Below are 15442 nucleotides of genomic sequence, written 5' to 3'. Positions count from 1 at the left end.
GCAATTAGGAGTAAGCAGTTCACCATGAGCTGTTAGCAGAGAGCGTTTAACCTTGTGTGACAGTAATTGTATTGTGTAAATACTTTCTTTCTCCCTGCTTCATTAAATTATTTATCCAACAGCAGGATATAAAAGTATGTATGAATGTGTATAATATATAGATATAGAAACTGTATAGAAGTTTGTTCAGTGGATTGTACTTGTAATTCAGTAGGTACTGCCTTGTCATACTTATTCTATCTGAGAATTATGTTATGGGTACGTGTTTGTGGAATGCTCAACTGCATCATCATTATCATCATCATTTAACGTCCGTTTTCTATGCTGGCATGGGTTGGATAGTTTGAGTGGGGACTGGCAAACCAGGAGGCTTCACCAAGCTCCAATCAGATCTGGCAATGTTTTTACAGCTGGATGCCCTTCCTAATGCCAACCACTCCAAGAGTGTAGTGGGAGCTTTTTACGTGCCACCAGCATGGGAGCCAGTCAGGCGGCACTGGCATCAGCCACAACTACAATTTCCATTTGATTATGATTTGATTTTGATTTTATTTGACTCAATAGGTCTCCTCAAGCATAGCGTGTCACCCAACGATTCAAAGGTGCTTTTTAAATGAGCTGGTTATGCAATACTGGTGTAGGCTATGGCTGTGATCTCACTTTACTTGCTGGGTTTTCTCAATCACAGCATATCTCCAGAGGTCTAGGTCTTTCGTCATTGCCACTGTTCAAAGGTCATGCTTCACCACCTCGTCTCATGTCTTCCTGGGTCTCCCTCTTCCATGGGTTCCTTCCACTGTTAGGGAGTGATACTTCTTCACAGAACTCTCCTCATCTATATGCAGCACATGGCCATACCAGCACAGTCGTCTCTCTTGCACAGCATATCTGATGCTTCCTATGTCCGACACTTCTGTCAGGGTGCCTACACTTTGTTGTGTGTGCACACTGACATTACACATCCAGCAGATCATACTAGCTTCATTTCTTTCAAGCCTAAACTGTGTAGCATGGCAGTTCACACACATGCATCATACAATCTACCTTTCACTCTGAACAAGGGGCCCTTTGTCACCAGTAGAGGTAGGAGCTTTCTGAACTTTGTCCAGGCTAATTTTATTCTAGTGGCAATGCTCTCCGAGCATCCACCCCCACTATAGACTCAGTCACCTAGGTAGTGCAAGCTATCAACTACTTCTAGTTTCTTCCCCTGGCATATGATGGAATCAGTTTTCTGCTCATCTGCAGTGTTTATTGCCCCTATTCATCTGCTGCACACAAAAGCTATCTTCTCGGTTAACCTTCCTTTGATGTTGCTGCACCTCTTATGCATCCATAACTTACACTGGGTACATCTCATGGAGTTTCTTCCTACACCTTTTCTACAGATCGAGCAGGGCCATCTACCTGGAGGGGTTTGTAAAGTGTTCACCTTCCTACTTACTAAGACTTTGGTTTTTGCAGCATTGACTCTAAGGCCCTTCGATTCTAAATCTTGCTTCCACACCTGAAATTTCTTTTCTAGTTCTGGTAGTGATTCTGCTATGAGACCCTGTTATTGCCTGGAGTACTATGATGAATAAGAGGGGCTGATCCTTGGTGAATCCCTACTTCTACCCCGAAGTCTTCACTATACTCATTGACAACCCTTAATTTACTAACGGCATCCCTGTACAACTCTTATTAACCACTTATCAATCCACAGTTTCTGCATCGCCCACCAGATAAGGCATCAGGGTACCCTGTCAAAGGCTTTCTCAAAGTCAACAAAAGCCAAGGTTTATCTTTGGCTAGGTATTTCTCCTGCAGTTGTTGTACCAGGAATATAGCATCAGTGGTGCTTCTACCTGGTACAAAACTGAATTGCATCTCATTTAGGCTAACTCTCTCCCTAATTAGTTGGGCTATGACCCTCTCCGTGACCTTCATCACCTGATCCAGCAGTTTGATACCCCTGTAGTTATTTCTATCTAAAGCATCACCTTTTCCTTTGTAGCAGTTGACTTTGGTGCTGCTACGCCAGTCATTGGGTATGACTCGTTCATGAACTACTTGATTTACAATATGGGTGACTAGGCTGTAACCCACACCACCAGATATTTTAAGCATCTCAGCAGTGATTCCTGATAGGCTGGGGGCTTTTCTTGACTTCATATCCTTAATTGCTTTATCTACCAGGATGCTATCTATTTGGGTAGCTGGATCCTCGACTGGGTCAACATTTGGAAGGCTCTCCTCCTCCCGTTCATTCTCCACATTCAGCAGCCTTTCATAATGGCTTCTCCAAGCCTCTTTCTTTGCAAAATCATTAGAAGCAAGTGCACTATCATCCATGCAGACACATTTCTCTTCTATGACATCACAATTTTCTCTCACACACTGTCTTGCAATCTGAAATACTTCAGTTCTTTGGTCCTCATGTTGCTGAACATTGGCAAACTTCTTCTTTTCTGTTTTTCCCTTGGCTATGTATACCTGTCATTCTAATGGCCTTGTCTACCATGTTATTCCACTACCATGTTACTCAAAGTCTGGAAAGGATATTGCACCAGCTGCAAATTTGGTCTGTGGCATTGTAAGCTGTTCCATAGGAATTTTCAGTTACCCTCTATGTCTGAAGTCTGTAGTTCCTCCTCCCTCTCATCAAATTTCTCAATGAGAATGTCCCTAAATCTCTGACCATGTGAAGGGTTCTTTAGCTTCCAAATCATTCTTTTCTGGATAGGTCTGATTCTTGGTATCCTTCTGGCCTCGAGTCTAAAGTCACTAATAACTACTCTGTGCTGGGGGGTACATTCTTCACTAGGAAGGGTCTTTGTATTTAAGAGCAACCTTGCATCCTGCTGTCTGGTGAGGATGAAATCAATCTGGCTAGCAGAGTCGCCTGATTGATAGGTTATCAGGTGGCTGTCTGGCTTCCTGAAGTTAGTGTTGCAGATTAATAGGTTGCATGCATCACAGAATGCCAGTAGCCTAGTTCCCTCTTTATTTCGGGAACCAATTCCATGGACCCGTGAACACCATGGAAGATACTGGATTGCCGTCTGACATGCCAATTTAAAATCTCCAGCTGCAGTGATGAGATCATTGCTACTCGTCTTTGAGGTAGCCTGTAGAAGCTCCTCTCCACTTTACCTCTTGTAGGCAGCATGCATCGACATGTCTCTGTTTCAAGAACAGGTAATTCAGTTAATTGAACTACTGAATCCACATTTTAAAATGATAGAAATCTTTTTCTTATCTTTTATTCTTTTAATTGTTTCAATCATTTAACTGTGGCCATGCTGGAGCACCACCTTGAAGAATTTTAGTTGAACAAATCAACTCCAAAAACTTTTCATTTATTTTTGAGCCTAGTACTTATTCTATCAGTCTGTTTTGCGGAACTGTTAGATTACAGGAATGTAAAAACATCACCACTGGTTGTCAAGTGGTGATGTGGAGACAAACACAGACGCAGAGACAACACACAAAAACAGATGTGTATATATATATATATATATATATATATATATATACACACAACAGGCTTCTTTCAGTTTCCTCCTACCAAATCCACTCACTAAGCTTTGGTTGGCCTGAGGTTATAGTAGAAGGCACTTGCCCAAGACACTACACAGTGGGACTGAACCTGGAGCTATGTGGTTGGGAAGCAAGTTTACCACACAGCCATGCCTGCGCCTGCATATATATATATATATATATATATATATATATTTTTTTTTTTGTCATTTTTTACTTCTTGTTTCAGTTATTAGACTGGCCATGCTGGGGCACCACCTTGAATTTTTAATCAAATGAACTGACCCCAGTAGCTCTTTTTTAAGCTGGGTACTTATACTATTGGTCTCTTGCTGAATCGCTAAGTTACAGGGATGCAAGTACAGACAGAAAGACTCACACATATATGTGATGAGCTTCTTTCAGTTTCTGTTGACCAAATCCATTTTGGTTGGCCCAAAGCTATTGTAGAAAAAAATATGCCCTACATGTCACACAGTGGAACTGAACCTGGAACCATGTGGCCAGGAAGCAAGCTTGTTGCCACACAGTCATGTCTGTGTCTATATCTATATATATGTATGATCTCCTGCTTGCAATAAATATTGAGTGCGAGAATCGCACTGAATAAACCAACTGGAGATGATGTCTTCCTGAGGTTAAATGGCAGTATCCTCATCTCTTAGAAGACAGCCACTTTAAAGTGACCATAAACAATATTTTTTGGTATATATGTGTGCATATATATATATATATATATATATATATATATATATATATATATATATATATATATATATATATGCACATATGTACAGCTTTCACCTGAGTCAGTCATAAGACTATGGTCATGCTGAGATATTGCCTTGAAAGTCTTTTTTAGTTAGTCGAAAAAACCTCAGTGTTTATTTTAATTCTACTCTTTTTTTCCAAACCACACACATGCACACACACATACACATACACACACAATGGGATTATGCTAAATTTCTACTAACCAATATCATTCACAAGGCATTGAACAACACAGGACTATAACATTTACCCATGGTACCATGCAGTGGGACTGTACTCAAAATCACAAGTTTGTGAAGGGAACTTCTTAATCACAGAGCTTTATATATTACTACCCTGTTGCAAACCGCTCTCTAGCCTTCTAAACTCATGTAACCCCTCCCCTCGACCTTTCTCAATCTTTATATATACTGCTTACCTATCTCCCTCTTCCACCTCTATTTCTTCTCCCATACACTCTTACACCACCACACACTACTACTACTTTAGGTGTCACCTGGACATCTCATCATCATTGTCTACCTCTTTGGAGATAACACTTATTTATTCTTACTCCCTCTCCTAAAGGTAAGCAATAGTGCTGGTGGCAAAGAAAAAGGCCTCCAGTACATGCTGTAAAGTAGTTGGCATTAAGAAGGGCATCCAACTGTAGAATCATGCCAAAGTAGACACTGGAGCATGATTCTGTTCTTTGGACTCATCAGATTCTTTTCAAACTGTCCAATCCATGCCAGCATGGAGCATGGATGTTAAATGATGATATATCTAGTGATCTATCTGTCAATCTATCCATCCATTCATCATAAATGTACACAATAAAGAGTTGTTATTATCAATCTGAGCAAAATACTTCTTAAGCTCTCTGCTAATATGAATAAACTGAGCTAATAAAAGTTTTTTTTTAATGGTATGGAGCTCCAGGTAATCCTGAGGTGAGTTGAAGTCCATCACCAGTCAACTTTGTAAATCCATTGTTGCATTACCAAGTTAATATGGTGTTTCCACAGAGCAATATACAAGAAGTGGCATAAATAACAGGCTCTATACATTTATTCATGCATTGTAGATTTACAGCTATTTCTGATATGCATTTTCAGGTACGTTTATGGTTGCATTTATTCAATTGGGTATATTGAATAAATGAGTATATATAAATAAATGAATATACAAAGCCTTTCCTTGTATATACATATATATACTCTTTTACTCTTTTACTTGTTTCAGTCATTTGACTGCGGCCATGCTGGAGCACTGCCTTTAGTCGAGCAAATCAACCCCAGTACTTATTCTTTGGAAGCCTAGTACTTATTCTATCAATCTCTTTTGCTGAACCGCTAAGTTACGGGGACGTAAACACACCACTATCGGTTGTCAAGCGATGCTAGGGGACAAACACAAACACACAAACATATACACACACATACATATATATATACATATATACGACGGGCTTCTTTCAGTTTCCGTCTACCAAATCCATTCACAAGGCTTTGGTCGGCCTGAGGCTATAGTAGAAGACACTTGCCCAAGGTGCCACGCAGTGGGACTGAACCCAGAACCATGTGGTTGGTAAGCAAGCTACTTTATTTCATTTCAATTTGCCATAAAGGCAGTACATAGAGAGTAGCTACGGGCTGGACAAAAACATTAATGAGATGAAATGGATGATAAATATGATGGTATAATGAGAAAAGGCAAAAGCCGCCCGCCGAACTTTGCTTCTCTATAACACTGTTCTTTTTAAAATAAAATTTTCACATTGAGGCTATGAACCTCGTACATAAAAAGTCATAAATTAAGGCATTTGCCTCTTACGATTTTTCATTACACAATATGAGGCACTCGTCCTTTTAGGTTTTTTCGCCCGATATAACCATCGCTTCTCTCAAGCAAAACGATGGGTCTGGGTCGGGCCACTTTGCAATACTGGATTCGTCGTGGGGGAAGGAATTCACCACCGTACTTATGTGACTACCCGACACGACCTCCGCAGTCACCTGCGGAGGCCAGTCTGGATCCTTAGTACAGGTGAGGACTCCCTCTCTCCGACGCTTCCTTTTATTCACAAATTTCTGCAGGGCCCCTCCCTTTCGGAATAGGATTAGCCAATCCTTTTCCTCACAGGGTGAGCCCACAGCTTCTACTGTCGGCAGCACAATTCCCGCCGACCTGCTTTCCTCCGTTGGTGGCACAATTCCCACCAATGGAGTGTCGGGACATGCTGGCGGTGCCCTATTGAGCACCGGCCGTGCCCTATCGAGCACTGGCCGTGCCTCGTTTTTTTTTTCTTTTTCTTTGGGGCCACTGGAGTAGGGCGTACTTCCGCCTTTGCCGGACGGTCCTCCTCCTCCTCCACGATTTTTGGTGGGCAACCATTGTTGCCCACCTTCTTCCTTTTTTTTCCTTTTTTCGAGGAGGTTTCCACCTCCTCGGCTTCCTCCGTCTCTCCCTCCACTGGGGGAGCGGGGGGAACAACATTTGTTAACTGTTCCAGGACCTTACTCTGGTCCTGGGGACAGTCTTTCTTGATATGACCGGGCTTCAGACACCGGTGGCACTTGGGTTTACGTCCCTCAAGAATGACCGTATATCTATGGCCGGCCATCCTCAAAAAATCCGGAAATACCAGATCCCTGGCTGATTGGGTCCACAGGGTCAAAACCGCTTTTGCCCCAACCCAATCAGCTGTAGGTAAAATTTTCACATTTAAGAGCTTTGCTCCACTGCCACCCAGAACCCGTCGGATAGTATCCTCTATCCAATCAGGTTCTATACCGGGTGGCAGCCCACAGATCCAAGCTCTAGTTAATTTCTTCCCACAGTATGTGGGAAGAAACAGAATTTTTCCCCCTTCTAAGGGCTGGCTTGCAAACTTGCGAGCCACCTCAGGGGTGTCAAATAGCAACCTAACCGTTGCGTATTTTACACCCCTTGCCATAAACTTAATAGTTGGCAGATATTCTGCCAACTCTTTTTCAATTTCAATTTTGGGAAAGACTGTAATGGTGTTGAGTAACCTAGAGTAGGTCCGTAACACCACCGTTCTTTCCCTGAAATCATTTAACCACTTCTTGGGTGGGATAATCTCCCACTCCACAGCAGTGGCCTTATTTTTCTTTATGTTCTCTGCCATGATAAAAATGTCCACATAAAAATTAAACAACGAAAAATTTTAAAACCATGCAAAAAGAGAAAACAGTTGAAAAAAGCGGAAGAAATAAAATAAACAGTTCGTACTAAAAAAGTTCATAAAAGAAGGAGAAAGGAAATACAACAGTTCAGAAAGAATAAATAAAATATAAAGTTCCAGGCAGAATAACAAATTTTCAGGCCACAACGGTACTCCGGCCCGATTTGATCCCAGCTCCGCTGCAGTCGTCACTTTGCTGGTAAAAATTAAATCCTTTGCGTAGTTCCACGTGGTCTAGTTCAAAGCAAGAGGAAAACTTTTCTTCAAATTCATTAGCTTTCAAAACTTGGTTTTAAAACAATAAATTCCTTTTCTTTTTTAAACAAAGTTCACAATATTTATCTGTAGTTTTCAAATCATGACTTGAAGACAACAAACTTTTACAAACTAAGTTCACAATTTTGGGAGGAGTGATACCTCCAAAACACTCTTCTCACCGCTAAGTGAGACTTTAAGCACAACCACAGGCAGACAAATGCGTGGAATTCAGTGGAGATTTCTTGCTTGACATAACTATAAATAAACACGAGCAACAAACCCCCACTAAATCCAAAAAAACACAAAAGTCTTACCTGTAGTTGTACGTCAAAAATTCACGACGCTGGCATTCAGCGACGTGAAGCGGGAGTGACAAAAAAACCACGTCCGCTTGGTAAGCAACGCTACTTGCCACACAGCCACTCGCTCTTGAGTGTTGTTAGTCGCTTTTATTCACTACTGGTAACCCAGTACAACCTGTTACATTGTCGGGTAGTCAGCGACTAAACTGGCAATCCCACCAATCTTGCTTGGTGAGGAGGGAGATTATAGGACACCCTGCACGACAGAAAATAAAACCTGTCATAAAGGATAGAGGAACTCATAAGTAGTCAATGGCCATCTAACTATATATGTGTATGTGGATATATATATTTTCTGATGTATTTAATTCCATATATTAGGGGACAGATGGGGATCTTTAATTGTGGTGAAGGCATCCCATCTAGGAGAGGGAAACTCTGATATATGGTTGCTGAGGGTCTTCTTAACAAGGCTGTACTATCAGCAAACTCTGACTCATGAGGTAAACTAAGCTCTCCAGCTTGTTTATAGCGGCTCTTCTAGATGGAAACTTCTGAAGAAAAAGCCTGAGGTGTGTTGTTCTTTATTGTGGCACATATATGCACCATATTCTTTCTATCATTACTTCCAAAAAGTGTGGCTGGTTCTACACAAGCCTTCAACACTCAAATCAAATTATTTGTGTGGGTTTTCTGACAACTTACATTTATTCATTCAATACGGCACAGCTTCAACTTGAAAAAAATAAAAAAGTCCTCTGGTGAGAGAGTGAAAGTGGCAGGGACAGGTAAAAGATATTACTGGAAATCTCTTGCTAGATCTCTACACAGTCGGTGACCATTGGGTGATAGCTGTTCCAGCATAGAACTTGTGAGGAGCTGTGCTGTCTGTGTCCTCTAGTGGTGACAAAGCAGGTCTATTTAAACACAGCACTGCTTTCCCCAACGGGAAGGGGTGAGAAAAGGAGCCCAAACATTGATTACTCACCTTAAACTTGTCAGCCCACTGCAGCTGTCTGTTTATTCAGTAACACAGTTGAAACATGAAGAAATCTAAGAATATTAACCTTGGTTCTTGGAATGTGTGCACTCTCCAAGATAGTCACTCAGCACCAGAATGAAAAACAGCATTGGTTGCCTTTGAATTAAAGAAATACAACATTGACATAGCTGCACTCAGTGAAACTCATCTTGTAGGATCATCGCAGTTAGAAGAAAGTAAAGGTGGATACATATTGCCATTAAAACAGAAATAGCCAAATCCTTTCTTTCTCTACCCAAAGGTATTTCTGATTGCATCATGACACTAACATTGGAACTTGATCACAACACTTGTGCTATGCTTGTCAGTTGCTATGCTCCAACCATGGCCAGCACTGAGCAGGAAAAGGATGAATTTACAACCAACTCCATAATATCATCTCTAGTTGTCACCATAAGGATAAACTTATCCTTATGGGCGACTTTGACACTCGTGTTGGTACTGACTATCGGGCATGGGAGGGTGTACTTGGTCACCATGGTGTAGATTGAATGAATTCCAGCAGTCTGCTTGTGCTCTCCATTTGCAGGGAATTCAGTCTGAGCATCACAAATACCTTTTTTCAACAGTGAAATTGTTGCAAGATGACTTGTATGCATCATAGATCTAAGGATTGGCATCTCATAGACTATGTTATCACTAAAAAATGAAATATTAGGGACTTTAACATTATACATTCCTTTCATAACACCTACTATCTCTCTGATCATTCTCTTCTCTGTAGTAAGGCTACATTCCATCTGAAACACACAAGACTACAAAAGTTATCAGTGCCTAAGTGCATTAATTTTCTACCTTTGAAAACTGTTAAAAAGCAGGCTGAGCTCTCTATCAAATTGGACACTGCACTCAACATTGTTGATATCAGTAGAGGTTCTTGGACTTCCTGTTTGTAAACATAAAGATTGGTTCAAGGATAACAACACAGATGTCCAACAGTTGATAGATAAAATGCACAGCTCTCACAAAAGATGGATAAATGATAAGAGTTCATCCAGAAAAGAGAATGCCTACAAGAAATGCAGAGGCAAGGTCCAACATGCTCTGAGACAAATGAAGGAGGCTTGGTGGTGTTTCAAGGCTACTGAACTACAAGCTGCTGACAGAAAGGATTCTAAAACCTTTTATGATGGCCTCAAGAAAGTGTATGATCCTCAAGAGCGTGACAAACCTGATGTTCTGAAATGATGGAAAGATCACTTTGAAGCCATATTGAACTCCACCTCAGTCACTAATGATAATGTCATAATGTCTGTTCCACAGCACACTGAAATACTGGAACTCTCTGGAGCCAACCTTTCTGGAAGTGGTAAACTCTATTAAACAGATCTTTTCTGGTAAAGCACCTGGCAGGGATGCTATCCCTCCTGAAATCTGCAAACATGCTGGACAGATTTAAGAAACTGCATGGCCTCTTCATAAACATTTGGAAGGTAGGCCATGTACCACAGGACTTCAAGGATGCCTCAATTCAACATCTTTATAAGAACAAAGAAAACAGAAGTGTCTGTGATAATCATCGTGGAATATTGCTTCTGTCTATTGCTGGTAAGATTCTTGCTCAATTCATTCATGACAGGCTCATCAAACTCGCTGTAAATGATATTCCTCCAGTGCGGATTTTGCTCTGGTCGTGGCACTATTGACATGATCTTTCTCCTCTGACAGGTCATGGAGAAGGTACATGAAAAAAAATCAAGAGTCGTTCTTGATATTCGTTGACCTTACTAAGGCCATTGACACTGTTAACCGGCAAGCACTATGGAAAGTTCTACAAAAGCATGGTATACCTGACAAGATGCTGAATGTTATCATCTCCTTTTATGAGGGAATGAAGGCTGCTGTAATGTCCAGTGGGGAATCTTTGGCTTCCTTTGACATTACAAATGGCACAAAGCAAGGTTGTGTTATGGCCCCTATTTTATTTGCACTCTTCTTTGCTGAGGTATGCTTTTGGTGATATACAAAGTGGTGTCAAATTCCAGTTTCGAACAAGTGGTGGACTATTCAATCATCAGCATTTCAAAGCCAGAACACTGCTATGCACCAGTATCATTCATGATTTACATTTTGCAGATGATGCTGCACTAGTAGTGACCTCCTTAGAGGAAGCTCAGGAGCTTCTAGACCGTTTTTTTGCTGCATTTGGTTTGACCATCAACATAAAGAAGATGGAAGTAATGCACCAACCTTGCCCTACTCCTAAACAAATTTGAGGTGTCAAGCAGAGGTCACTGGTTCACAATTTTCCTGACAGTCCTATACAGGTTGATGGGAAAAGCCTAAATTATATAAAATGAATTTGAGTGCTTCCCTTGATGATGAAATCGTCAACCATCTTGCAAAGGCAACCAATGCATTTAGCAAACTCCGTCATCGCCTATGGAATGAAAGGGACATCAAACTTGACACCAAAGTACATGTCTATAAAGCAGCCATTCTTACTACTGTCTTTTATGACTCAGAATCGTGGATACCCTATAGACAACACATTAACCAACTAGACATCTTCCACAAAGACTGTCTGAGGACAATCTGCAATATTCACTAAAAGACAAAACTTCTAATTCCGACTTGTTTAGCAAGTGTAAGATTAGTGGAATCGAGAGCTTCCTTATGCAATCACACTTGTGCTGAGCTGGCCATGTTATCAGAATGAGTGACGAAAGAATACTCAAAGTTTTCATGTACAGCCAGCTTGAAAGTGGGCACAAGAATGTTGGTTGACCATGGCTCAGATATATGGACAAGCTGAAGAGTAACCTCTTAGAGATGAAGATAGCACATAACACCTTTGAGCGAACAGCCTTGGAATGAACAAAATTGAGATCATTGTGTTGAAATGGTATTAAAAACTTGTTGCAACTAGCATTAACAGGCTTCATACTTACAAAATCTGTGGCCTTCTTTGTAAATCATTGGCAGGACTTAAATGTCACATTTGACATAAGCGTTATGACTGACAAAAAAAGAGTACATTGTTGGAGCCTCATACAGTGAAACCAATGGGAGAGTCCACCATATATATATATAAAGGTAAGCAGAGTTAGCAGTTGTAGTAACTGACTAAGGGATAATAGTATCTGTATTTACTCTCAGTATCAATTAGCTGTGCTATCCCTGGGCATAGGTAGGCAGGCACACTATGCTCATAGGGTACAGGTAACAACAGAATAAACAAAAGTTTATCAGGAATCAAATTTAAGTAATCAGAAAATGGAGAAAACTTTTGATTAACAAACAAGTGTTACTGTCTGTTTGTTGATCAAAAGTTTTCTCTATTTTCTGATTATATATATATATATATATATATATATATATATATATATATATATATATATACACACACACACACACACACATACAGGGTGTGATGGGTAAATTGTCACCATTTTATATTTTTAATTTTGCACATGCACATTGTTTTTATTTTGTCAACTTCACAGTTTAGTAGGGTCAGTTGGACATAATCTGTAAAGAAAACAGCACCATGACGCAATTCACTCTGCCAGAATTTTGGAAGCTACATGCTGTACTGCTTAGCATTCATGCCAGAAGCTCCAATACAAACATTTCGCAGTGTTTGGGTGTCAATCTGAGGACAGTGCAAAAGATTCAGAAAGAGTTGGATGAGTCTAATGCTGATTACAAAGGTACTGCAGCTCGGAAAACTCACTCTGATTGTTCTGATAAGAAAAGAACTCCTGAATTTGTTGGTGAGATCTAGGCCATGATTGACAACGATCCCTCCAAGTTATTCAGGTTTATCGCTAGGGCCATGGGAGTGTCTGAGTTTCTTATCAGGCAGGTAGTGCATAAAAACATTTGGTATTCCTCATACAAGATGAGAAAGAGTCAATTTTTATCCCAAGCCATCAAGGACAAGGGGAAAGACCATGCTATGAAGCTTTTGAACAAACTCAAGCATCCCCTCCAACTGAACATGCTTTGGTTTTTCTCAGACGAGAAAATTTCTGCTAAAATCAGATAGTGAACACACAGAACAACTGTTGGCTTGCTGTGTCCCCAAAACATGTACCGAGAGTGATAAAAATCAAACATCCAGTCAACATCATGGTGTTTGGAGTGATCGCTAGTGATGGTGACGTTATGTTTCCATTTATTTTCTCACACAACCTCAGTCTCAACATAGAGGCCTACATCAAGTGCCTGGAGGAGGTAGTGTTGCCTTGGGTCAAAAGGGTGGCTGTAGGAATACCCTATGTCTGGCAACAGGACTCTGCACCATGCCACACAAGCAGGAGTACCCAGTCATGGCTGTCAGACAATTTCTGCGACCTCATCATCCTTAACATCTGGCCACCTAACTCCCCAGACTGCAACCCCCTTGATTATTATGTGTGGGGAGCAGTTGAGTAAGAGACTAACAAAACTCCTTGTAACACCAAAGATGGACTGAAAGCAAGGATTATGGCAACATTCACCAACTTAAACATGGAGACCATCCAGAAGAGCTGCAGGAGATTCCAAAGTCATCTAGAAGCAACAGTTGAAGGCAATGGTGATTTTATTGAATAAATTCACTCTTTAGTATTTCAAGATATTTTTATGTAATTTTGGTAAATATATCTGTTAAAATGAGATGTCAGTGTTATTTTCATGTTTGCATAATTTAGATGACAATTTATTCACTGCACCCTGTATGTGTGTGTGTGTGTGTGTGTGTGTGTGTATATATATATATATATATATATATATATATATATATAAAGAAGAAAAACGTTTATAATTAGGAATAAGTCACAATTATAACTAAGAGGGTAAAAAATAGCAGCCAAAGCCGCTATAAAGCCATTATATCACTCATTTCTCCTCACATACATATATGTATGTGTGTGTGTGTATGTGCATATATATATATATATAAGCAATGTTAATTCTCTAAATGAAGTATTAACAGTAACTGCACGATAAAGTGTAGTATATTGCCACTTAAGTGTGGCTGACCCCTAGGGGTGGATGTTACTGTTGCTTTTAGCCCCAGGAGGACATCTCCTCCAGCTGGCTTATCGACACACGACTGTGTCCTGTTTGCCAAGGGAGTTATCCCTCTCACCTCGACCAGCAGCACGAACGTATCCGGATTTCAGGGTTATTTCCCTTCGTCGGCGTTCGACAGCTGATGACCTTGGTGAGAGGGACAAAAACCTGGCAAACCTTATATCTTCTTTTCCAGTGACATTCTTCACTGATATTGAAAAGGTGAAAACAAGCAATGTTAATTCTCTAAATGAAGTATTAACAGTAACTGCACGATAAAGTGTAGTATATTGCCACTTAAGTGTGGCTGACCCCTAGGGGTGGATGTTACTGTTGCTTTTAGCCCCAGGAGGACATCTCCTCCAGCTGGCTTATCGACACACGACTGTGTCCTGTTTGCCAAGGGAGTTATCCCTCTCACCTCGACCAGCAGCACGAACGTATCCGGATTTCAGGGTTATTTCCCTTCGTCGGCGTTCGACAGCTGATGACCTTGGTGAGAGGGACAAAAACCTGGCAAACCTTATATCTTCTTTTCCAGTGACATTCTTCACTGATATTGAAAAGGTGAAAACAAGCAATGTTAATTCTCTAAATGAAGTATTAACAGTAACTGCACGATAAAGTGTAGTATATTGCCACTTAAGTGTGGCTGACCCCTAGGGGTGGATGTTACTGTTGCTTTTAGCCCCAGGAGGACATCTCCTCCAGCTGGCTTATCGAAGGGAAATAACCCTGAAATCCGGATACGTTCGTGCTGCTGGTCGAGGTGAGAGGGATAACTCCCTTGGCAAACAGGACACAGTCGTGTGTCGATAAGCCAGCTGGAGGAGATGTCCTCCTGGGGCTAAAAGCAACAGTAACATCCACCCCTAGGGGTCAGCCACACTTAAGTGGCAATATACTACACTATATATATATATATATATATATATATATATATATATATACATATATATATATATATATGTTGAGGGAACCCGTGGAAGAGGTAGGCCCAGGAAGACCTGGGCTGAGGTGGTGAGGCAAGACCTTCGTACATTGGGCCTCACCGAGGCGATGACTACTGACCGAGACCTTTGGAAATGTGCTGTGCGTGAGAAGACCCGGTAAGCCAAGTAAAATTGTTGCCAGTGCCCCTGGACTGGCTCTTGTGCGGGTGGCACATGAGATGCACCATTTTGAGCGTGGCCATTGCCAGTACCGCCTGACTGGCTCCCGTAGGATTTTCGAGTGAGATCGTTGCCAGTGCCCCTGGACTGGCTTGTGCGGGTGGCACATAAAAGACACCATTTCGAGCGTGGCCGTTTTCGTGCGGGTGACACGTAAAAGCACCCACTACACTCTCTGAGT

General features: G+C 41.1%; 2 protein-coding genes across 4 annotated transcripts in view; one reads left to right on the top strand and one right to left on the bottom strand.

Annotated features, from left to right (window-relative positions):
• Positions 1-15442, top strand: part of LOC106873769 (nuclear receptor-binding factor 2) — a 106381-nt gene that overhangs the window by 30010 nt on the left and 60929 nt on the right. The gene's annotated exons all lie outside the window — the stretch shown is intronic.
• Positions 4580-8808, bottom strand: LOC149137138 (uncharacterized). The gene has a single exon (XM_089347099.1). It carries the CDS (start codon positions 7427-7429, stop codon positions 6437-6439), a length of 993 nt encoding a protein of 330 aa, XP_089203225.1. The 5' UTR covers positions 7430-8808; the 3' UTR covers positions 4580-6436.

This window comes from Octopus bimaculoides, chromosome 2 (genome assembly GCF_046866305.1).
Source record: "Octopus bimaculoides isolate indiv1 chromosome 2, ASM4686630v1, whole genome shotgun sequence".
Taxonomy (NCBI): domain Eukaryota; kingdom Metazoa; phylum Mollusca; class Cephalopoda; order Octopoda; family Octopodidae; genus Octopus; species Octopus bimaculoides.
This window is presented reverse-complemented; position numbering and strand designations above follow the sequence as displayed.